Source organism: Diadema antillarum, unplaced genomic scaffold, assembly GCF_040938485.1.
Source record: "Diadema antillarum isolate AM-2024a unplaced genomic scaffold, OU_Dant_1.0 scf00000076, whole genome shotgun sequence".
NCBI lineage: Eukaryota > Metazoa > Echinodermata > Echinoidea > Diadematoida > Diadematidae > Diadema > Diadema antillarum.
This window is the reverse complement of record NW_027270965.1, coordinates 140482-166926: the sequence shown is the minus strand read 5'-3', so window position 1 is coordinate 166926 and position 26445 is coordinate 140482. Positions and strand designations below refer to the sequence as shown.

General features: G+C 38.1%; 1 protein-coding gene across 1 annotated transcript in view; it reads left to right on the top strand.

Moving 5' to 3' along the window:
- LOC139717502 (uronyl 2-sulfotransferase-like) overlaps positions 1–26445 on the top strand; it is a 40592-nt gene that overhangs the window by 447 nt on the left and 13700 nt on the right. The window contains exons 2-5 of the mRNA XM_071629007.1: positions 1451–1920; positions 10119–10271; positions 18592–18671; positions 19904–20036. Of these exons, the coding sequence (XP_071485108.1) occupies positions 1451–1920; positions 10119–10271; positions 18592–18671; positions 19904–20036 (836 nt within the window). The remainder of the gene's footprint in view (positions 1–1450; positions 1921–10118; positions 10272–18591; positions 18672–19903; positions 20037–26445) is intronic.

Below are 26445 nucleotides of genomic sequence, written 5' to 3'. Positions count from 1 at the left end.
CTAATTTCCAGTAGTAAATATCCGAGACGTCTAGCTTCATTGTATGCGAGCTGAAAACGAGCGGGTTGGGTTCGCGGCCACGTACCATACTCGCCATCGCGCTGCCTTTCCCCAACTCAGCCTCCCTCCTCGACCCCAACATACCGCGGGTGGGGTCTTCCCCGTCGAAAATATTTGTGGAAAGAAACGGTGATTCTGTTCTCTAGATCTGTGCTATACACTCATGAATATCAAAACATCTTATGATTGATTGACATCTAGCTGGAACGTGTATTTTATTTTGATAGAGTTGAATAAAATTTTTAATTCATTGGAATTTGGATTGAAAAAACAACAAATATATGATGGTGCATATACCTTCTGGCTGTTGTATACTCATGACTTAAGATGTGGACGTTGGAGAAGAATGTGAGGATATTTAGTGAGTATCAGAGTGAGGAATGAGACAATGATGTTAATCATGTTACAATAACTTACATTGCGTGGATTAATAAATTTATATGCATAATAATTAGTTGAAGAATATGTGTGATAATGAAACATTATGATAGAGTATAAATCATTATGATGAAACTGATCAGATCTAGATGAATAATCAAAAAGAAACATCTCAATTTCAATAAAAAGATATGGCAGAAATGCAGATTCTTCGTAATTGCATTGTGGATTGCGTGTGTGTTGGGGGTTGGTTTTTTTTTTTGTGAACTTTCTATTTTTTCTGTTCTCTTATATGTATTGTAAAGTGGATTAAAGGAGTTGCTGATACAATAGTTTTATGCATCAATATGAATGAATCATGATTTTTTTTTTCATGGATTTGTCAAGGTAAGGTATGGAAGATTGTGAGTTTCAGCAGAGGGACCTCTCTTCGGTGTCTCATGAATGAGACCTACCAATTCCACAGATCCAACTATATAAAGTTTATGAAAATCACCTAAGAAATTCAGTCCTATCTAGATATGTATAGTGTATGGAGAATAAAGAAAACCATGGAGGATTTAAAAAAATGCAATTCTGTTTCACATCAAATTACATACGTACACACACACAAGCAAAGAACAACAACTACTACTCAAGCTAGCAAACTCATACCACTTTATACACCATCACAAAACTCAAACCCATGTCGACAAACCAGTTGTTGTGACATATCGTGCCATTCTGCATGTTACAGTTTATGTTATCATCATCAGTATTGTTATGAAAGGGCTACAGCACAGGGTTGCTTAGCTATGGTCCACTTTAAATTTTGTGGCTTCATGATGTAGTTGTATTTTGTGTGACTTTCATTTGTCTGCTGAAATGTCACTGAGACAATACCTACATTTACATGAATATATAAATGCTTCTTTAATGCTTCCATTCCAAAGATTGTGAAGGTACTTTTCCCAGCTGCAAATGTTTTGTTTCCAATACTGTACTTGTCTCAAATTTTGTCATCCTTGTGCAGGTCTTGTGTTTGAAGCGAACAAGAGCGTGTCCAAACAAGAGAGGACAGAGGATTCGTACTCTGCATCCTCCAGTAACTTCTCCGACGACGACCTGATCGAGCAGGCCAGCGATCTAACCGGCGACAATGCTGGGGAAGTCCGGGTTTCCTCTTCCGTGGGCAAGGAGCCCGATGGTTCCGACGACGATGGCGATGACGATGACGTGGGTGGCAACAATGGCCCTGATGTCGAGTGGAGAAAGGCGGAGAGGGGCAGACCCCGGGAAACAGGTCATAGAGACAGGCTCCCCATGGAACATAGAACTCAAAAAGAGAACACTGCCCTCAATGACGCATACTGGGATAGTGATGAAGTAGATGTGGAAAGGACATCAAGAGGGAAAAAGTCTCAATTTCTGCAAAACTGGGATGAATATGACCCAAATGGATGGCAGAAGCTGCATATGCTGGGCAGTGTGAGAGAAGCTGAGGTATGTCTGCACTCACTGTTTCTTATATATAAAAGAACATCAAATTTCAGATAAAGATTAAATACAACAAGTATCTAGATTGGCCTTTGACACACCCAATTTGATATATTACAGACACATCTATGTACAAATATTTTTTCATAATCCATTTGATGACATTTCAGAAAAATGTTGGTATTCTTTTTTACAGTTATTGAAGGGAACGCATACCCAAAGAGCAATGTGGATTGAGTAAAAGCAGCAACATTAGTAAAACACATCCGTAAAAGTTTGAGGAAAATCGGACAATCGATGCAAACGTTATGAATTTTTAAAGTTTTGGTGTTGGAACCGCCGGATGAGGAGACTACTAGAGGTCATGACGTATGAGTGGACAACAATACAAAGAAAATATATAGGAAATTCAACAAAAATTCACTTTTCTAGCATTATGAAAGAGCACTTGACTAACCGCTTTCAGAAAGCAGGGGGAATAATTGCTACCCTTAACATTATGTCAGTATCAAGTTGAGGTAATTTGTAATTTTCATGAAAAGTGAATTTTTGTGAAACTTTCTTTATATTTTCTTTATATTATGGTCCACTCATATGTCATAACCTCTAGTAGTCTCCTCATCCAGTGGTTCCAACACCAAAACTTTAAAAATTCATAACTTTTGCATCGATCGTGCGATTTTCTTCAAACTTTCACTGATGTGTTCTACTAATATTGCTGCTTTCACTCAATCCATGTTGCTCTTTGGGTTTGCGTTCCCTTTAATGTTTTCGTGGTATGCTAAAAAAAACAACTGATGCATCCCCCACCAAGTCAACTGAGACAGAAATCCCATTCCTTCATTTGCTTTCATAATAATTAATCCAGCAAACTCTTGTTGTGCATTATCCGAGGATTTGTACATAGGCAATGTTGCAGTCTTGAGGCAAGGAAGGCTGAAGAACAGCATAATGTTGTTTCCAAATTGTGATAATTATATATACCGGCTGGCAAACGTCGCAAGCCTAACCACATTCTATGTTTGTTTGTTTGTTTGTTTGTTTGTTTGTTTTTCTGGGGCCACTTCCAAGGTGAAAAAAGTTGGGGCCCAAACCACTATTTATTCTATGTATTGTGCAAAAAAAGTGGGGGGGGGGGGGGAGGGGGCGTGAGCCTCCGTGCACCCCCCCCCCCCCCCACCCCTCTTCCGCCAGCCCTGGTAAAGATAGAAAGTTCATGGCATAGGTTTTTGAAGGAGAGGCCATAAAATGTACAATCAAGGAAGCAGCTGTCTGCTATTATTGGACTGTTCGACTTGAGGGGAATGAAAGCTAAACATACATGTGGATTGAGAGAATGCATGACTTTTTACTTGAACACATCAGCAAAGTTTTAGGAAAATAAGGGCAATCCATTCAGAAGATTTGAGTTTTTAAAGTTTTGGTGCAGCCATTGCTGGATGAGTTTATGACAGTTTGTGATGTCCCTGCAGCATGATGATATGTGACTGTGCACCTCAAAACGAACATAAAGTCGCACACACTGATTTTGCGTGAGGACTGAAAATAAGTGAAATGGGTCAACCTAGCCGAACTTGACTTTTTCATATTTTCTGAAAGAGCGGGTCTTCTTTTACATTATGCTAAAATTTGGTATCATAAAACGGGCAGGAAAGTGTGTTTTTTTTAGCAGTTTATCTCGAACATTTTTTGGTAGGATAGTGTGATTAGGTGTCTTTAGAATCCCTTTTTCATTTCTCAAAAACCTTGTCCACACTCTTCACTTTCAACTCTAATAACTTTTGAAAGGACAGAGCTACTGCTTTGAAAGTTGGCATTAATTATGGACAGAATGTGTTAATGAGGCATGCTTAATTTCAGTTTAATCTGATAATCTCTTCATTGTTGTTACTCTGGTGGTCCTGTTTTTGTCCCATTCATCGCACAGCCAGCACGGTTTGGTAAAGATTAAGCGCTTGAATAGACACTGTACTTCAGAGCCTCTTTTCTCAGTTCACACTTTTCCTGAGTTTGTGCTTTCTTTCCAATATTTAGGTAGGTTAGGAGAGTCCATTTGATTTGAGTTATACATCATTTTAAAGCTTAAAGTCTGCTCTTTCAGAATATGGTCTTAACTAAAAATTCATGTCTGGCGACTTTTTGTTTGTTTTGAGGTGCAGGGTCACATATAAAGAAAGCACAAAAAGTATACTGTAAAACACAATATTTTTGCGGGATGACATTTTCGCGAATTGGAGCCAACGGCCTTTTTCGCAGCGTGAAATTTTCGTGAGTTGCCTCTAACATTCAATGCATATAGTGTAGGCAATAACTTTTATGTGCATTTTAATTTTGCGAATCTTGGTTCTCGCAAGATTCGCGAATCTTTGCTCTCGCGAAATTTGCAAAATTAAAATGCTTGTGAACATTCCTCATTTTACAGTACTTTCCCTTGGCTTGTTGTTACTAAAACATATGTTAAGGGTACATACTATATTGTATCATTATTCCCCAGCTGCTTTCTGAAAGAGGTAAGTCAAGAGCTGTTTCATGTGGCTAGAAAAGTGAAGATATGATGATTTTCGGTTTGAACCATATTCTTTTTATAATTGTACATGATTGATGTCAGGAAATGTTGTAATCTTTTCTTCTCATCCAGGCGTGGCAGTGCACACCAAAACTTGATAAAATTCACAACTTTTAAATCTGGAGATTGTCTGGTTTTCTTCAAACTTTCCTATGCTACATTCACTCACTGTGCACAATGTCCTAAGTTACTGGCACAAAAAAGGGTTAAAGTGGGATGACAGTTGTTAAAATGTGGCATGCTGGCAAAGTTTAAAATTGATATGAAAATTTCAGATGTATGGCCATTTTACATTTTTTTGAGGTGTCATTCATGTCGGGGTGTCTGCCTTTGAAACCATATTATCACATCTTGAAACTGTATCAAGTCTTGAAACCATTTCTAGATTCAAGATTCAAGATTCAAATTTTCATTTCCATCAAATAAACAGAGAAATTATAATGATATACAATGTATAAGAAGAAGATACTTGTATTAATTGAAAAAAAAAGTGAATTAACAAAGTACATGTGAAAATGAGTAACAATTGAAGAAAACACAATTGTATTTTTAAAAGTACACATGCATACTCAATTAATCAATGATTAATTAAGGATGGGAATGGAAATGGAGGGTCCCACTAAAAACAAAGCTTCAGACCCTCAGAAAATACATATGACAGCGAATAATGAAGTAAATTACAAATCGATATAAAACAAAATGAAAGAACCATATCATGTCGTGAAACAAGCTGACATGAATACATATATTGCAACCAAAGGGTAGATGGATAGCCATATAGAGGGAGAAAGCTATACGGACAGCGAGGATTTGAAAGTCACTCTGAAATCAACAGACTATGTTTTGATGTATTCCCATCTTTTGGTATGAATCACCATTGAAAATGCTGTCAGGCTGTCTCTGTTGGGGGGCTATGTAATGACTTGCCAGCAAAGCAAAGTTCTATCATTCTTATTACCTCCGCCAAGGGAGGAGGTTATGTTTTCTTTACTGTTGGTTTGTGTGTTCGTTTGTAAGTTAGTTTGTCCGTTTGCAAAATAACTCAAAAAGTAGTAAACGGATTTGGGTGAAACTTGCAGGAAGGGTTTAGAATGATACAAGTAAGAGATGATTAAATTTTGGTAGTGATCCGAGAATTTTGGGGGAATTTGTGAAGGATTATTTTGGCAGGTAGGGTCGATGAACTTGGGAGTTCAGGCTGCGCGTATTTGAGGTTTGCATGTGCCCGCTAAAGTGCGTGCTCTAGTTTCTGCTAGGGCGAGGCGGGCCCTGCAGCTGAGGGTTTATGACGTAACAAAGGCTTCTATATTGGGAAATTGGGTGATTTTTCAGCATGCATACATATGGGTGGAAATCACTGATCTCTTCTTCAGGTAACTGGTTAGTCTGCCTCCTTCAGTAATCTGAAGATTCTTTCATATGCACTGGAAGAGCAAGATCATCGGTAGAAAGTAGCTGCTTGGCGGAGGTCTGCGCTCTCAGAGTGCTTTTCTTGTTGAAAATGCTATCAGGCTGTCTCTGTTGGGGGCTTTATAGTGACTTGCCAGCAAAGCAAAATTCAGATATCATTTTTATTTCGTTATATCTTTTGGTTGTTTGTTTGTCCAGCCATCCATCTGTCTGTCCATATCACATATTTTATTCATAAATGAGAGGGACTGTACAGGTCTGGTTGAGGTGAGGAACGTTTTGCGAGATATTCAGAAACCACTCTATGAAGTGTCAAAGAGCATGCAGTTCTAAGTGGAATCAAATATTTATTTGATGAAAATCGGTTTTGAAATGGCTGAGATATCCAAAAACAAGGTCAAACAAAGAGATCCTAATAAAAGGCGTGGCCTATCACTCTTTTGGATATCTCAGACATTTGAAAACAAATTTTCATCAAATGAACTTTGAATCCTTCTTAAAATTACATGTTCTTTCATATTTCATTTGTTTCTGATTATCTCACTTTATGTTATAAACCTGAATCCTCATCTCAACCTGTACTGTACAGTCCTTTTAAGGGGGAAAACTGCTTAAAGGGATAGTACAGTTTCGATGGAGATGAGGCTTCAGGTTTGCAATGATTTTTGATGATGAGTTTTTGAGACATGGGAAAATTCTGATGAAATATGGAAGAGCGTACAATTCTACGAGGAATTATAAGTTTATTTGATGAAAATTGGGTATGAAATGGCTGAGATATCCAAAAACAAAGCGATCCTGATAAAATGTGGGACCCACCTTTTATTAGTATTGCTTTGTTTTACTTTGTTTTTGGATATCTTAGCCATTTCAAAACAGATTTTCATCAAATAAACATTGAATTCCTCTTAGAATTGTATGCTCTTTAATACTTCATAAAATGGTTACTAAGTATATCTCACCAAAAGTTAAAATCTGAATCCTTACCTTGACCAATACCATGTACTATACCATCCCTTTAATGGATTGTGTTGGTACTTGGCCTCAGAGGTAAATTACATGAATTATTGATTGTTTGCTGGTCACATTTTGGCTAGGATCCTAATTACTGCCATGATATATCTCTGATATTCAGCAGAAAGTGGCATTTATGATTTTCAGTGGAAATTTTCATCCAGGAATGTCCTGTAGGAATTTGCTTAGGTCAGAAGCATCTAGGAATTACAGATTCAGGTAATTCCATTGAAACAAAGTGGTAAAAATGTAAATTATATTTTCTGACTGTAACTTCAAATAGGAATGTCAAGAGGTGTTAAGTTACAAAGTCATTTTAAATGCATAAAATGACAATAATAAAGGATCAATGCCCTGAAGGTTTAGTGAAATTTAGTTCAGATGTAAATTCTAGTCATGGAATGACTCTTATAGTATAATCCTTTGATAGTGTACTGTGACCATTCCAAATGCACGCAGAATGCACTTCCTGTAAAGCATGATATCAGTCCATGGCACCTTGCAGAATGTCGGAAACACTCTGAGATTACAATGACACAGTTGTCACTGTATATCTTATCTTGCCTGCGAGACACACACCAGTGCAAATTCTGATGCAGCTATATGTACAGGAAAGACATTTCCATTCTAAAACTATGGAGGTATCTTTCTACCTCCAGGTTTCAACCCGTACTGTACTTATGGTACTGATTAGCACTCACTGTTGAAGTGCTTTGGTAGCCAATATTGGCGCAAGATGTCTGGAAATGAATTGTCAAAGAATACCCAGTACATAATCCCCCTAATCACTGGCGTTATGTCACCTTGGCCTTCCTGTGGAGTGGTGCCCATTTTCACTGAAGGCCTGTTCACACAGCCCCCATAAGTCATCATTATTTTTGGGTGTGATTTGAATTCCGATGCCAAAAAAAAAAAAGGATTTTTTTTTTAATGTGTGTGGACATAGTAATCACAACTACTGTATTTGTGAAATTCAAATACATTGCTGAAACAGACATGCTTTTTTTCTGAATAGTTGTGATTATTTATAGTGCAAAGTATGTGTGAACATTGTGTCATTTTTTTTTACATCCCATAATCCACAGTAGAAATATAAAGGAAAATATTTACCATGTCTGTATCGTGTTGCTGGTGAAGAAAGCATTGAGTTGCTGAAGTTATTTTACTTCACTTAAAATAACCTGTTCCTTAGTTCTTAGCTATTGAGCGCTTTACATAGTCAATGAAAGACACCATTATTTTTCATTTACGCGTAGATGCAATTTATGCTTCTCTGCCATATGAAAGTCACACCATACCAGCTGATCATGAAAAAAAAAGACAATATTACAAAGCCTATTGCATTGTAAGTGCTCAGTAATCTTTCACTAAATCAAATATTTTACAAACAAAATATAGAAACTGTTGAGGCAGGTATGCCTTTCTCCTTATAGTTTTTGTAATAAGTTATCAGAATTGATACTTTATTACAAAATTATTGTTTCACATATCATTCAATGCATAATGCACACAGAAAACTTATGTCCCATATGTTACTTATCCTGTGTACGAAATTGCCATGCATGATTTTGTTAAGTGTCAATTAAATTTCCAACTTGGTGGATATCAAAAGTTGTAGCCTTAATGAGATTTTCTCTCATATACTGCAGGTCAATATGATTTTATTATTAATTTCAGCTCAAAATTGCAATTACTACAATGAAATTATAAAGAGTGTTATTGGACCTTGACAGTTGTACTTATCCTAATTGCTTTTATTCATCACCATTTCCCTAATAAGCCTACACTTCCAATCGAAGTACTCTGGGGTAGAACAAGATATTGTCTGGTAGGATGCACATAACCAAACACTGGCACAGAATTGTTGTAATACCAGGGTATTAAAGTGAATCTGTAGTTCCCATATGACTGCAGAAACTGTCAATATTTGCTCTAAAATAGAAACCTATCCATATTAAAAGAAATGTGTGAAGTAACACTGTGATCACATGATTTCAGTTGGGTAACAGTGAAATTTTGAAACATGACCCAAAGAGGTAGTCCTAAGTATTCCAGTCTTGGAGCATATCTTACCCAAACAAGGTCGCTACATGATGTTTTATGATTGATTATAGTACATCGATTGTGTTATATAGGGCCATACCAAGGGGCGGATCTGGGAATTCCGTAAAGGAAAGGCGCCTTTACAAATTTAAAGGGGGGGGGGGCACGCATCCCCCCCCCACATTTTTTCTTTTTATTTCTTTTGTTTTAGCAACAAAAAAAAAGGTAAGAGGGGATGCGCCTGATGCGCCCTCCTCTGGATGCGCCACTGATACTTAATCCCATTATGTGAGAGTGAAGTGCTTGCTGCTGAATTGTTAGCTGCATGCATTTCAATACTATTTAACCTTGGGGCATAATTTGATCATCACATAGTAGTAACGTTCTACCAACCTATTTCTGAATGGGGAGAGCACTTCAGGAATAAAAGTTGTAGCAAATGATTTCAGTTATGTTACACCTTGATCTAAAAATGCTCTAAAACAGCTCATCATCTTGACAAATCACATCAGCCAGGTTTGCTATTAGAGCCTTTCAATATATTGCAAGCAAATTAGATAAATTTTGAGCCCTTTTGATATAAACTATGTTTATGTCATATGAACTGTGCAACAACTCACAGATTTTCTCCTCTTATTTAGAATCCGATTAGTTGTAACTCTTTAATGAGCATGACACTTTCAGTGTGTGTACATGAATCACTATACTGAGGATATTCTTGATATTTTGTAATTTTCTGGCCAAAATGCTGTTCTGACAAATCAGGCAATATGTTGGGGTTTTTTTCCCCATATTTATTCTAATTGTCCATCAAAACAACACTTATATAAGACAGGATGCTCTTTTTATATTCAAGGGAAGTTTTTCCAGAGATAAACATAATTTTCGTTCTTTGATATTTTTATTTTATTTTACAAGCATAACTTTACTATAAAACACAATATTTTCGCAACAGGAAATGTTTCATGAATTGGAGCCAACAGCCTTTTTCTTGGCATAAAATTTTCGCGAGTTGACTCTAACATTCAATGCCTACTGTGTAGACAAGAACTTTCATGCGCATTTTAATTTGGCAAATCTAGGCTCTCGCAAAATCCGCGAAATTAAAATGCATGCGAACATTCCTCATTTTACGGTATATCTCTGACTTGTTTTTTGAACATTTTGACAGGCACAACGGGGAGAGGCAGTAGTCTACAATCGAGTTGGGAAATGCGGCAGTCGTTCGGTCATCACCGTCATGCGTGAACTTGCCTTAAAGAATAAGTTCCACTTTGTGTCTTCACTGGTGTACAACAAGACCAGAATTTCCCCAGTGCATGAGGTATGTTGAGATGGACTTTTTCCCAAAATGATGTCTGACGAGAGTGGCAATGATCTAGAGATTAAAGAGAGTGAAGCTTAAAGGGACTGTACAGTACTGGTTAAGGTGACGATTCAGCTTGTTACTTTTTGCGAGATACTTAGAAACCACTCTATGAAATGTGAGGTAGCATACAATTCAAACAGAAATCAAAAGTTTATTTGATGAAAATCGGTTTTGAAATGACTTAGATATCCAAAAACAAGGTAAAACAAAGATCCTAATAAAAGTCGTGGCCTGTCAATCTTATTAGGATCGCTTTTTTGGAGATATCGGCCATTTCAAGACCAATTTTCATCAAATAAATGTTGATTCCTTCTTGAAATTACATGCTCTTTCATACTTCATAAGAGGTTTCTCGTTATCACCAAAAAAACAAAAAATTATAAACCTGAATCCTCACCTCAACCAGTACTGTACAGTCTCTTTAAAATTCATTCCTATCTAAACTAGATATTCCACCCATGCAATGGAAATCTCAGACAATGTTTGTTTGTGGATGATGGTCTAGCATACTGTTGGCCTATAAGCTCTTATTTTCGTGTGCTGATATTTTTGTAAATGGGGAGATCATGAACATTTTTGTCAGATGTTATTCAGAATTGACAGTGATGCTTACTTACCAAATTGTAAGTGCACTATTATCCTAGCGCATGGTGACATTTTTAAATGTTGTTAAATTTGCAGTCAAATTTGCAAAAGTTATTCCATACCATCACAAAATAACACCTTGTACAGTATCCTAAACCTCACACAACTGCTTTTTTAACCCGAAGCAGGTTGAGACATGGTGGTATTGACAGAAATCGTACGTTTAAATTAGAAAGCAAAAAGCAAGGCACATTTATTTATTTTTTTAGCATATCATGTCATATCTCCTCCTTGCTTACTAGCAAAATGATTGACTCATGAGATCTGGCATTAGTATTATGTAAAGGAGAGATGATCCACATACTGTGAGGGGAGGTATTCTTTAACATTTATCTTTGAATTGAATTGAAATTGAATTATTGCAGTATGCTACAAGGTTAGGGGACATGATCTAGTATTGCTACAAAATGTTGTGCAAGACAATAATTGTTTGTGCAAGGAGAGATAATATGCTACAAACAGGTGTATATTCTTACCAAAAGTGAGTATCACAAGGGTTGAATGATACGCTTGAAGAAATATATATACACCCTGTACATAATGTATAACATGTATGTATGTAGTATCATGTATGTATACTTGTATGTAGTATCATGTATGTATACTTGTACTAGGTGTTTCAAAAAACATTTCCCACTTTTGATTCTTAATAATTCAAAAACTATATATCAGATAACACTGTCATTGATATGAGTGATAGCTGAATAGTGTACAATTTGATTGAAGGTGGTTTTGATATGAAAGCATAAATAACAGTGAGGTCCACGAGGGGTTTTAGCATGTCGCTGCGACATGCTAAAATTTTTGCGCGACATCCTTCAAAACTTGCGACATTCTAAGCGCCATGCCAATAAAACTGCGACATGCTAAAAGTAACTAACTCGCAAATGACTTACGAGAGTGCTCCTTGTTGAAAGGAGCAGCAGTTTACAAGCGCCAAAAGTTTATCCACAGTCACCGCACCGATCACAACACAACGCGGCTCAACAACAAGCTATCAGTACAACAGTCTCGCACAACACCACATCACACACTTGCTCACTATCTCCCTCACCTCCCTGCTCACATGTGTATGCTATGGGATTGCGCTCTGATTCGGGATCCACACACACAGCAATTTGTGTGAAGTAACACCTATGCAGCGGCACAGACAGCCGCCTGTATGCATGTGAGAGGGAGAGAGAGGACGGAAAGAGAGGGTCGGAGGCCGAGGGAGGCTGAGGAAGGCTGACACGTGCTCGCTTGTTGTCACGCTTGTTGTCGGGTTACGCAAAAACAAACGATATGAAATGCATGCCCCCCTTCGCCAAAGGTTGTATTTTATATATATATATATATTTTTTTTTTGCTGCTTTGGTTTGTCTGTTCGTTTGTCTGCCTGTCTGTCTCTCTATTCGCAAAATAGGTCAAAAGTTGGGAACAGATTAGGATGAAATTTCAGGAACGGTTGGTTGGTAAAATGGCGCAAGGAACAGATGATTAAATTTTGGTAGTGAGAAGGATTTATGATACCACTGGAATTCAACGTCAGGATATCCAGGATTTTTTCTTAGACTTTGTTTCGTATATTTGAAAGGATTCGTATCAATTCTATAGGAAGCTTGCCATCGGCAATAGCAATTACGCAAAATTAGATGCGTTCAAAGCATTGCCGCAGAGAGAAAATTACCTCCATCTTTCGTTAAAAAAAAATCAAAAACAAAAACGAACGATGGAGTAAGCAAATGCAAATTGTTTAATCTTTTTTTTTTGGTAGATTCAGCGGGTTAGTTTTTCTCTAAAAAGCCATGCGTTCCATTTGAACCTTTAGTAAGTTAGATTTTACTCGAGCGCCGAAGTTGAATTTATCCCAAGGATCTCGTCGCAATACCGAGTTTCCAATGTGTATTCATTTTCGCGTAGCTTTCGGTGCTGCAAAATTTTGCTAGGGCCTAAGTTTACTACTAAACTAATTTCTGTCGTTTCTCGCACCTCGTTTGGTACGATTTCTTCCCTTTTATATCACTTTATCCGTTCCCTTTATACTTTGAAGTAATTAAACGTAATTCCGTGTCTCGCACTGTTATTTTTGTAACGGCGATTTCTCCGCTTCGCTGCAATACTTTTTCGAATCGAAGCGACGGAGCTCGGAGTTTGATCCCAGCAGCCGCTTCGATGTGCTGTTTGTTGTATTTTCTAAATAAAAATGTTTGTGTTGTTGGGAGGTGTTGATACTTTGTATTTGTTATTTATTTTCCTAGGTATTTATCTCGAGGGATTAGGGCCTATGCGTGTTTCTTAATGTTGATAGGAAAAGGCTAAAATGATCTTGAGTGATGTCTGATGGTGATGATGATAACTATGCTGGTGACTGGTGTAAAAAGACGGATTCCTGTGAATGCTGAGCGTACGTGACGTTTGTTTATTTCCCTTTCCCTCTTACTCTTCTTTCCCCCTTACTCTCCTTTCCCCTCTCAAGAATGATAAAAAAAGAAATTACATACACCTCACAACAAAAAGAACCACGTGCTATAGCAACCTTCGTAAAGTTCAATCTAAATGTTCAATATCAGCAAAGAATAAGGGGAAAGCACGAATGACAATAAATAAAAGCGAAGAGATCGTGTATGCAGTCTCTTCGGCTAGAAGAAACTTGACACCCCACCCCTCTCCCTTGTGGAAATTTTCACAAAAGCAGGTGCCACACCCAGGTGCGTGCCAGACGAAAGAATGCGCGCACTGGAATAAACAGCGTGTAAATATCCTGGAAATATCGATCGAAGAACCAGCTCATTAGTTGAATTAAAGGAATCATTGCAAAGATATCATGATTCTATTTCTATAGCCTTTCTTTTGGCGCATAGTAGGAAACATCGAACAGTCGATTATAGTGTACTTGATCGAATATCTAATGTTCCCTGAACAATAAAAAAAGGATTGATTATTCAGTCAATTAAAAATGCAATCACAGAAATACATGAATTAAAGGTCTCGTATGACCAGACAAATTCACTACGAGTACAATTGTAGGTCCAGTGAGATGCAGTCATCACCTGGTTTAATACAACGTGTAATGACAATTAATTCCAGTTCACGCTCATCAAAACTGCTTATTACTTTTCAAAGTTTTGGCTATCAACATTCGTTCGTGGGTGTATTTTGTTTGTTTGTTTGTTTGTTTGTTTGTTTTGTGTGTTTTTCTCTCGTGAAAGGCGTAATGATTTCTTCGTATCGAACGTAAACTGCATGTTTACCGTAAACAAGCCATTCAGCTCAGCTCAGCTATGGCGCATTCGATCCATCGAACTTGCAGTAACCTCTTACAGGCAGGATCGAGCACATGGCGCATTCCTTTAAAGTGAAAACTAAGTTTCGGTAAGTGCTGGAGAACCCGTCTAGCACCATTTCATTTTGAACGTGAAGCCACGTGTTTGCATCGGCGCTTCCACACACAGCGCGGCATTTTGCGATCATCGTTATAGCAGAATTTCCGATTCCAGTCAGGGGAAAAGGAATTGGAATACTTCTGAAAATACTGATATTTAAAATCCAATAAAATAAAAAAGCCTGAAAACAACGCATGATTATGTTTAAATAGTAAACAATAATTGGAAACACAGAACAGAGTTTTGCATCCGCTCACACAGAAGCTCTCTTGAGAAGATGAAAGCATTCCCCGTCCCCTGCTAGATAGTGGAAGCTTCCATAATCAGCCCAGCAAGTTTTTGGAGGTACATACAGTTGTACTTGCACTTGTACACATTCATTGCGAGAAAGCAATCAATCAACGCTGAACATTGCGTAGTTTGGCATCTTTATCGTGCTGGTGACCAGCTCGATCCTTCGGCATGTGTCATAACGTTATGTTTAGAGCCTGTAGGCCTCATAAGTTGACAAGTTTAATTCAAAATAGCAAAAAAGAAAAAAAAAGGAGATTGAAAAAATATGAATTCTGGTGGGAAAATACGAATTTTGCAGCTGCTGAGTACTAATTTTTGCTTCCAAAGGTTGGCAGCTCTGTACTTTGGAAATCTAATTTCTCTCTGGAAAGGCTTATTGTGGATAGAATTATCTAGATCTGAGTTTTTGTTAAATGTCATTCAAGTTAACTAAACGTCTGTTTACCAGTAGGCTGCAAAAGTGCAGTTCTCACTTTTCTACACTCATCTCATCTACTTTGTGAGTACACAGTTATCTTGGCATTTCAATGTGAAACCAGGGAGGTGGCTCCTCCCTGGTGAAACTGAAAGTAAATAATATTAAAGACAGTCAGTGTGCTGTACTGTAGTACAAGTTCAAGATGTCCTTGTCATTTATCATAGCATCCCCATTGAGGAGTATATCTATTCAAGATATATTCAAAAGGTCTTATGAGTAAGGAGTAGGACGATATATTAACATTTCAAGAACAATTTAAAATCTTATGTCATAATCAAACAATTAAACATAATTTTTCAAATATTAATGATTTTTATCCTGGCATTGCAGAGTGATCATGGTGATCAAAGTGTTCAAAATAAGGCTAAGATAGCACCAGAGAGCATCTAGAACCCCAGAGCTTCCAGGGCCCTTAAGCGGGCCCTGGACCCCGGCCGCAAGGGACTTCGCGCTTCGCGCTCGTGATGTGCGCTTCGCGCACATACTTTCATGCGCAATATCACTTTTTTCCCCCTGCAACATGCTAAAATTTCAAGTTGTGGACCACCCTGAATAAGTTTCATGAAATTCATGATTAATTTCACAGTTAGGATCCAGACTTTGCTCTATTTTCAACCCTCTGTACAAAATTTCACTTTCCACAGGGGTCAATGGGTGTGTATGGGAGTGTGTGGTTAACACCCTGACAATGGTCCTGAACAATGGCCAGGGTTTGAATGCTTCATTATTCATTCATGAGAAATTCCACTATCGCAACTAGTCTTTATTCAGCCTCTGGCAGTATCTGTGTAAAGTCAAACGCCTGTCGATACTGTCGTTGAGTCGCATCAGTGCTCTCCCTACTTCTGAAAAACAAAATTACAATGAATACCTTCTGTTCTATCGTAAACGAGGTGACAGGAAGTAAAGAAAATCAATTAGAGTATATTTACACTTGTGTATATGGAGTCTTAAATAAATCTACTCTGAAACAAATCGCCCCAATGATAAATGTTGCTGAACTCTTTACCAAAAATGATCTCTTTTTATCGAAAAAGCAAAAAAAAAAAAATATCAGACTATTAGTAGACAGTTGTATTAAAATGAGGAACTTTAGATCATTTATGCTTATTTATATCCCAAATTTAGTGATATGTGAAGCAAAATTTGAAAATGAGTGCCAGCTGGAATGAAATGTGGTGTTTACAAGCACTTTACCGTGCATGAATTCAGACTAGCAGTGCCCAGGGGAATCCACATGAATTATTGATTAAGCATTCATGTGCCAGGGAGCGCCAGACTGACGCCTAGTCAACACAACGGCGTAGCCAGGATTTCATCTTAGGGGGGGCGGTTAGTCTGCGAGGGAGCGAAGCGAACGAGCCCGAGCGAGCGGAGTGAAGCGACCGAGCCCGAGCGAGCGGAGCGAGCGAGGGGGGGAGGGTGTGGGAGGGGGGTGTCCCCCCGTCCCACGGTAAGAACTTTTTGCATTTTGATGTTGTAAATGATGTAATTTGATGCATGTTTTTGCGCGTTTTATCGACGTGAAACAGTCCCACTTGTTTATGGTAGCAGTTTATTTTGATGTAGATTATTATTGAACAATTTGCCTATAAAAGGGTATAATTTAGATACACTTCTTGTATTAATTCTTTTCACTGAATATCATGAACGCGACTGAACCCGAGCGAGCGGAGCGAGCGAGGGGGGGGGGAGGGGCGGGGGAGGGCGTGGGAGGGGGTGTCCCCCCCCTCCCACGGTGAGAACTTTTTGCATTTTGATGTTGTAAATGGTGCAATTTGATACATGTTTTTGCGCGTTTTATCGACGTGAAACAGTCCCACTTGTTTAAGGTATATAGCAGTATATTTTAGTGTAGATTATTATTGAACAATTTGCCTATAAAATGGTATAATTTAAATACACTAGTCTTCTTGTATCAATTCTTACACTGAATATCATGAACGCTGTCTGTTCAGCAATCAAACAGAAAAAGCATGCACACGAGGGTGTAGATAGGGGCATATCCCCTCCCACACGAAGGTGATTTTGCGTTTTCAGACCTGAAATTCAGCGATCTGGTGCAAATTTTTGGTGCAATACTTTTTCATCGAAGTGTTAAAATCACGGAATTTAGCTCTTATTCCGAATGTGCACCATCTGTGTGTATGTATAAAGTCTAGTGAGGTAGAGCTTAGGGGAAGGGGGATTCCCCCTCCCGCTCGTGGAGCTTTTGCGTTTTTAGAATTGAAATAAAGCGATCTGGGTATAGCCATAGTCTACTTCTTTGCATGGCGGGGGACGAGCAGGGAGAAGGCGTGGGCGAGTGTTATCTCCACCCTTCCCTTCCAATGGAGCTTTTGCCTTTTTAAGGTTGAAATTGAGATATCTCGTATACGCATATTTGATGGAATCAACATTTGGGAAATCACCAAAAAAAAAAACAAAAAACTGATGGGGGGGGCTGAGGGAGGAAAGGGTCGATTAAAAGGGGAAATTCCCCTTATACATGAGGGAACCTTGAGTTTTCGCAATATAAGTGATAAGTCTTGTGCACTCAGAATTATTCATAATTTTTTATAAATCTAAAAAGTGTACTTAGCTAGGGAAAGAGGCACAGAGGGGGAGGGTTTGGGAGGGGGATACCCCCTCCCAAGCACGAGAGATTTTGCATATTTTGAATTGAAATTCAACGATCTGGTGCACACTTTGAGTGAAATATTCAAAAAAAAATATCTTATTTGATGAAAGGTTGCAAAGGAGACCCGCTTCATGTGCATGCATACAGTATACACGCATTTTTTTTCCGCCTCCCAAATCCCCGGTCCAAATCTTAGGGGGGGCCTAAAATTATCATCTATATGTCGTCATACACTTTACGGTATGGCTGTAAAGAAATTACGATATGACAAAAGAAATCTACCAGTCCAGAGGACTTCGTTATAATGGGAATGCACTTTATACAAGTGGAAATAGCATGGTAGAAACTGAGGTAATTCATTACCAAGAGAGATAGGCTGGTATAATGTTGATAGTTTGGTAGAAGGGGAAATTATGTATTTTAAAGGCACATATTGTGATGCAGTTTATAGAAAAAATGAGTTAGTTTCATCATACTCTATAAAAAAATCGAGTGAAATAATTCACTCTTGAAGGAGTGAATACGAAAAAAGAGTGAATTTAGAGTGAAATTGGAGTGAATTTTGAGTGAAAATGTTCACTTGCACTCGATTTAGAGTGACGTCAGGGATCACTCCAAAATCTTCGAGTGATCCCTGAGGTCACTCCAAAATGAGTGAAAATGGACATTTCCACTCAAAATTCACTCCAATTTCACTCTAAATTCACTCTTTTTAGTATTCACTCCTTCAAGAGTGAATTTTTTCACTCGATTTTTTTTTAGAGAGTGCGTATATCACAGAGAAACATATCATAAGAAAGACATGTAATTCAGTGATATCTTTATATAGCTTGCCACAGTAGGTACTGTTTATTTCTCAATCTATATTCAAAGGGGATGCTGGTGAACGTTGTTGGCCGATTAGAACGACCTTTCATCTTCCAAAGACATCTTCACTTTGTAGACTTTAGAAGGTAAGTTTTATATGTGAAAAGGGTCTGATGCAGATTGGGTCAGGTTTCGATCTGTTCAAACCATTGATGGAAAACTCTTGTGTGTGTGAAAGTTGACAGGCATCAGGGCCGGCGGAGCGTTTTCAAAAGTGTGGGGGCCCACTTCCGGGTTTCATGAGCTAACAAGCAAAAAAAAGAAAAAGAAAAAAAGGTCCCCAGCTCATCTCTCCCCTTCCATCTCCGGGTTTCTGCAGCTGACAAGCAAAAAAAAAATAAAAATAAAAGGTCCTCGGCTCATCTCTCCCCTTCCATTTCCAGGTTTTTGTTTTTTTCAGCTGACCAAAAAAAAAAAGGTCTTCAGTGGAAAAACATAACCTTACCATGCGCACACTTCAAGATTTCCATTTATTTCTATTTAGTGCCACTTACGTACTTCCGGGTTAAAAAAAAAGTGTGGGGGCCCAAAATGATGACACCTTATGTATTCCTTTGTATGATGCACAAAAAGTGTGGGGGCCCGAGCCCCCACAGCCCCCACGGTTCCGCCGGCCATGGGCATGAACTGAGGCAAACAAGAGCAGTAGTAGTTTAATCGAAATTGGACAAAGAGAACAAAGTCTAATATAGATTTTCAAAGTTTCCAGAAACTGTATATGTCCCCCATCTATCTCTATCATAATTTCACTTTTTTTTTATTATTATTGAGTATGTTTCGTACACTTGAATGATAAAGTTCTATCCAATCTTTCACTTCATATGTTGCATGACCTTTGATGCTTCTGGGGTGTTTGAAATTTAACTTTAGAAGACGTGAATATTATTGCCACTGGTAGGCCCTAATCCTCATACCAGCAGTGATCAAATTATTTCATGTTTCCAATGAGTTACAAAATGACAGAATGATTGACAAGGTCCTAGTAACTTGTGTCATCAGGGCTATCTATGCATGCCTGAAATGTCGCTATCTGTATTGCTAGGACACATTAATGCTTTGGTTTTCTTGTTTGTAATAATAGTGCTTAGGTATCTCATATACCGATTCTCATGCTTTTAGTGTTGATTGTCACAGAAAACCTCATAGTGTTGTATACACACTGTTTAAAGTCCCTAGCAAAGAACAGGTTACTTTGTATAATTTTAAATTTTTTTCAATAAACTTATTTGTTTGGGGGTTTTTTTTCATATAAAAATGAAGAACATTTTGCTGTGTCTCTGTAATGGCACTCTTTTTTGTTCTTCTTGCTCCGAGACAGATACCAAATGCAGCAACCAAAGTATATCAACATTATAAGGGATCCCCTGTCCCGCATGGTATCACAGTACTATTTCAGACGATTTGGTGATGGTAAAAGTGAGAGGAAATACTCGGGCACAGACAAATATCAGGTAAGCTGTTCAAACCAGCCTTTGAAATCTATTTTTCTCCATCATATGGATATTCTTATTTTCAGCAGTGAAAAGTTTCACTTTCAGATAACAAATGCTTCTTCTCTTCTTGTTTTATATTTGATACTGGCAAATTTCTCATTTATGTGCATATATTGTATGTTAATTTGCTTTTTTCTAACAAATATATACATGTAAACTTTTCTTTCAAAGCTGTGGCTGTGTTCCATAATTATGACATGCATAGAGCTACTTCTACCTCACACTGATACTCAAAACTTCAGTCCATCTGTAGCTTGCCCCCACGTGGGCCCATAAGATCAGGACCTTTCGAATCTCAGTTCTAGAATGTGAATTTGATGTTGTTTTGGTTTAGCAACTGGCTGTGATCCTGTCCAACAAATTAAAGCTAGCATAGATTGGCAGTGTATGTGAACATGTCTCTCTCATTACAAGCCCTGGAGCTATCTAGAATCTAGTCCAGCGAGCTTGTCAACAGACACTTATCTTGGAAGTTATTTTTCCCCATTGCCAGTAGAACTCTAAAATGTCCAAATAAGGATTGATAGGGTTGTCTGATAATTGAAGGGCATTGTGCTATGACTGAAAGTGACCAACCTATCCAGTGGTTTCTTTCCTTCTACCCTACCTCTAACAGTGATTATGTTGTTGTTGCAAGTTTGCATGTGAGCCCAGTTTCCTCTTCCCTCATGACATTGCGCTGCAAAAACAGACCATGTACATCTAGCTTTCAACATTGAACTCCAAGCATGTGGCACAGACTTCCTAGACTCTGCGTGACCTCAAGACGGCATTATCCCATATCCCATGGTTTCACAGACCCTCCCCCACATACTGCAGAGGAGTAGGCACAGGGAGCACCACAGCACACTCTCACCTATAAGTGCATTTTCATGCCCACACAAAAAACATGCAGCAGGGATTATCAAATGTCAAGCGGAACCCCAGAAGTGACTTTACATCCGAACAACATGATTATCAGGCATTTTGCAGACTCCATGTGACTTAGAGGGAGAAAATAAATTGATTTAGGAGTTTGAAAAAAGAGACATATTTGTCAGTTCATTACAGTAACAGAGTGGGGCAGAGAGGAATAGTGTAGGCCTACTTTCAATGAAAGCAATTTTGTTATTTGAATTTTCATAACCATAGAGACTCAGAGACTCAATAGAATACATATTTGTTCAGTAGACAAATACTAGTAGGTATGTAAAGGCAAGTTGTGTCTACATTCTTTAAAGGTACAGTTTACCTTTGGGAGCAGCGATTAAAAAATCTGCAAGTTATCGCATTTCATACATATGTGTAGGTCAGTTGCATCCCAAAACATCCTACCATATATCAATTTTGCAATAAAGCCTTAAATATAATTCTGAAGATATCACAATTTTTCTCATTAAACCATATCTGTAGACTGTTTAGTCTAGAAACATTTTTATTATACTAATTGTTAACATTTTGTACATTATGTTGATGATACTGAAGAGAGGTAGGGATTCTACTGCACACACAAAGGACGAGTGGACTCTGGTGCCGTAAGGTGACTCGACGTTTATTTGCACGGCGTACCTCAGCCGACCAAAGCAAGTCAAAAACAGAGCAAAAATACAAACAGCCAAAACAGCCAAAACAGCCCCTGTATATAAACAGAGCAGACAAATCAAAACACGGTTAGCATCATGGATAGCAATAATCCAAAATTTTTCCTTTGACACTTGTTCAGGATGGCAAACTATCAAACAATTGCATCATATCAATGCTCACAGAATTCCCCTGTCAAATATCTATCTCAGAGCTAGACTGATATCACATCCCTAGTCTTTCACAATAGGAATATGAAATTACATACAAACTGTACATGTTTCTCATATGCATAGTGTATATAGGATGGCTAAAATATCATGCATTAATGTGAAACATACTCTTAGGAGTGTATAATGCAACTGAGTTTCCCTCGTCTGAACTCTTTTAACATAGATCTAGCAGTGCCTGTACAGATCATATCAAAGAAGAACTGCAAAATCTTCTTGAAGTAGTGACATACAAATATGCTAGAACAGTCAATGGAATAGATCACTCAATCCTCCCCTGTAACTGAATAACCTCCTCTATGTTATCGATAAACTAGATTACAGTATACAGCTGCATTTCTATTGAATGCAATAGATAACAAATAGGCAGCCAATTACTGCTAAAATGCCTGTCACTGCATATAATCATCTCCAAGTAGTAACATTGTTCTCAGTAACTAGAACAAAACATGTCAGCATATTAGATATCATACACATTTCCTACTTTAATAGAGTTTGATCCAGAGCAGTAGCTATGTGTACTCATGGTCACTTGCTTTGCACTTTGCACAAACAGCTATAGAGCATAACATTGAATTACACTATCAAACTGTTCTTACTGACTGACAGCCAACTGAGCATAGTTGTGTTATATGACATACAAAAGTGTAAAATGTACACACGAAGAATACAATGTACACTAGTTGCTATCTGTGTTTGAACTCACCGATCCAAATACTCAATCCAGCTAGAGTACGTACAGGTAGGAGACAACCTCCAGGTTCTTAACCCAGCTAGCACTGATCATGCTGTGACAATAAACATAACAAATGCAATGAATACTTGAGGTGTATACACACATGTCAGTGCATATTGTTCAACTTCAGCTTTTTCCTCTCTATACCAAGAACACATATACATGTTTCTACTCTAGATAAAGCCAGAAATATAGTTACATCAAACTATAACAACCTAGAACATTAACTTGACTCTGCTCTAGTCTACACTGCATCTTCTGACACAGGCTGCATCTCTTTGCCTGTCTAAGCTCTAGTGAATTATGCCTGAACTAGCACACCATTGCTTTTTGAACCATTCATCTTTGGTTTGATTACTGCTAGCATCAATTTTCCATCATCATCTTTTACCCAACTTAGTTACAGCAAAAGAACATACTATACATCCAAGCAGCCAGGATAGATCTACCACATAACAATCTGAATTGATGCACAATTGAAATCATGCTTAATTTGCACTCTTTGTCTTCGCAGTAGCTATTCTCATTGTCTTACACATGGTATGTGCTCTAAAACACAACTGTGATTGTGCATCCAACATTAGTGTAGGCCTGGGACACACATACACACTCCTATCATTATGTACACAAGCTTAGGTGTGTGTAGAGCAAAAAGTTTCTAAGGCAGGCACAGTTAAACTTTCACGTGTGCATAAGTTTGAAGACATTAGCAAAATGCTACCAAACTTCTTTATTGTCTTTCATAACATCATGAAACACATCAAAACCTAGAGTTTATCATTTTCACGAACACTTACTCATATCAGTGACATGGAATCTCGTTCTTGTGAGGGTGAAATCCGCCTCAAACGGAGAGCATGATGAGGAGCTGATGACAAGACTGCATCATCCTTGTGACCCTAATTCTCAGACACATTAGCACAGCCACATGTAGCAGTACATTATGGGATAGATGTGGGTCAGGGTCACGGTCACCTAATTAGTCTTAATTACCAGACTCTCACATTACTTCAATACTGATTCAAATTTTTCTATTCCCGATTTACATTTTAGAAGTATCTTGAAGCCCTAAAGCTTGGTTTTTGTTTCATCTGCAAATGGTGAATAATAATTCCTTAAAACTTAAAAAACAAGACAATATACGACTTCATGTGCAATGATATTGTGCCAATATGTTCCTCAACAGTCTATAACAGAGGGTGTATTAAAGACTTTGTTGTTTATGAAAGGACATGGAGTCAAGAAGCCAAGGACCCTGTAAGCGGTCAAAATCACAGACCACCAAACCAACAGACTTCCGCCATGGAAGTGTTTGTCTTTGCAAGTAACTAGACACCTACAGCTGTAAACTCTTTGACCCAATTTCAGGAAGTCAGTTGTAAATGAATGAAATCCTTGGTTTAAATTGCATCCAGGACTGCGACAAGCATGAAACAGGCATACATTGCAGGTGCACACGTCAGCCTACATTTATGATTGGATGTCTGTATAGTAACATGCAATGTGACATGTAGGGGTCTACTGTTATGCAGGCGCAAAAACAAACAAACAAACAAAAAATGTGTACCAGGTAATCCATGTGAACTAGATTAAAACTACTTGAGGGAATCCCAGTAATTATGGGTGATTTGAAGAGCATTGCAGAACAGTCATTATGAATCGAATTATAATCACCCTATTTAGACCTGGATCAAACCTCATAATAGCAGACAACAAACCCGTGTAAAATTTGGGGCTACTGTACCATTGATCCCTGTTCACACTTAACCTCATTAGGAGACAACCATCATAAATTGAACTACCATGGCCTATCCAAACCTGAATCATAGGCCTCCATCAGAGTAGTAGACAGCCAGTATAAATGGAACTACCATTGCCCATTTACACCTGAATCACACCTCAGCAGCAGACAGTCATTACAAATGGGACTTCCATGGCCCATTCACACCAGAATCACACGTCAGTAGCAGACAACCAGTATAAATTGAGCTACCATCACTCATTCACACCTGAATCACACCTCAGCAGATAGCCATTATTAATGGGACTACCATGTCCCATTCACACATGAATGATACCTCAGTAGCAGACAACCATTAACCATTATGAATGGGACTACCATGGCCCATTCACACCTGATCACACCTCGGTAGCAGACAGCCATTATGAAGTTGACTACCATGGCCCATTCACACCTGAATCACCCCCGAGTAGCAGACAACCATTGTAAATTGGATTGCCATGGCTAATTCACACCTGAAACAAGCCTAAATATTGGGTGTCATGCTCCTGTTTTTGCTTGTGCTGACTCAGTCTCCACAGATTAGGTGTGATTAACTCACTAATGGACTCCCTCCTCTTAGCATCCCATTCTGGGAGTATGTCAGTTTCCTGAGAGACAATGTGAGATTTGTTACAACAAAACTCTTTCAACCATTTCTACTCAAAGATACATTGTAGCTCAGAGAAATGCTAATTAGACTCTGTCAAAGACCCTCTATTCATAGTAATCACAAGAGAAGTGAGCAGCAGAGTTTTCATGCAAGACAGAGTTAAGCCGCCAGCAAGAGGCAAACCCTGTCAAGAGCTCCATTAACTCTTTATGTGCCATGGTGGAAACCCCCTGTGTGCCATGTTATTCTGAGACACGAAGGTAGTCATGCTGTAAGAAAGAATTCTGTTTTTCCAATTTGTATAACTTCTACAAATTTCTGTTAAGCTGGACATAATAGTGAGCAAAGTTAAAGAGGAATGCCAAACTTTGCTTCCATATACACTGTATGACAATTCTATTTTAAATTTTCTTTTGAATGACCAGTGGCTACATTACTGTAAATGCATGACTTTTGCACATAAAATGGTGACAGAAACTTAGAATGTACAAGCAAATTTAGTTTGGAACACCACATAGAATGCAAGCCGTGTGTGAGAGGAACAAAAGCGCGAGAAACGCTTTGATTGTACCGCGGGATTAGGGATTTATCGATCGGTTTCGGAGGCTTTGTTTGTTGAGCAGAATAGGCGAAGTTGGCACGCCGTCGACTGAGTCGGACGTTCGAACATGGCACATAAAGGGCTAAGAACCCAAGCTGAATTCCTTGACTTATCGCTTTGGATTAATTTTCAATTAGCTCGCAATTTTAGCCCTGGCAGCAACTTATCAATCATGCCTAACCTGTTGAACTTGGGATTTAATCTCTATGCAGTATTTGTGGGGGCAAATTTTTAACTTAGTGAGAGGTTGATGTAATACATCCAGAGTTTATAAATCAGACTGCATTGTCTGCATAGAATGCCTCATGTAACAGTAGACAAAAAAATAAATTCTTCCATTTTCATTTTTCTTTTTTTATTTGTCTGTATATCATATATATTTGTATTTATGTTTGTTACTGTTAAAGAAATAAGCAGATTGAAATGTATGAATGTTGGTTATTCTGAAGCAAAAGCTTGTCAATCAAGTATTCATTTTAGTGACATTACCTTACTATATTGCAGTAATCACAAATATTTTAAGGTTTGAATTTGGTTGCAAATTCATATATGTGAAAAGACAAAGTGTGTAGAAACCTCTTATTTTTATTGTTATTTGCCTGTATTTTCTAAAGAGCTTAGTGTCCAATAGGCCTATATAATGAACTATATCAACAACTGTCAGCTTAATATCTTGTGTCATTTGAGTTTTTGTTTCCCGTCTGAAAATTAAATGATGATAGATCAGTAGAGAAGCTTGCTCATCTTGCCTTGTCAAGTTTAAAGGCAAAATTTACCATTTGCAGATGAAACAAAGAACCCAGCATTAGTGCTTTGAGATAGTTCTAAAACGTGAGTTTGGGATAGA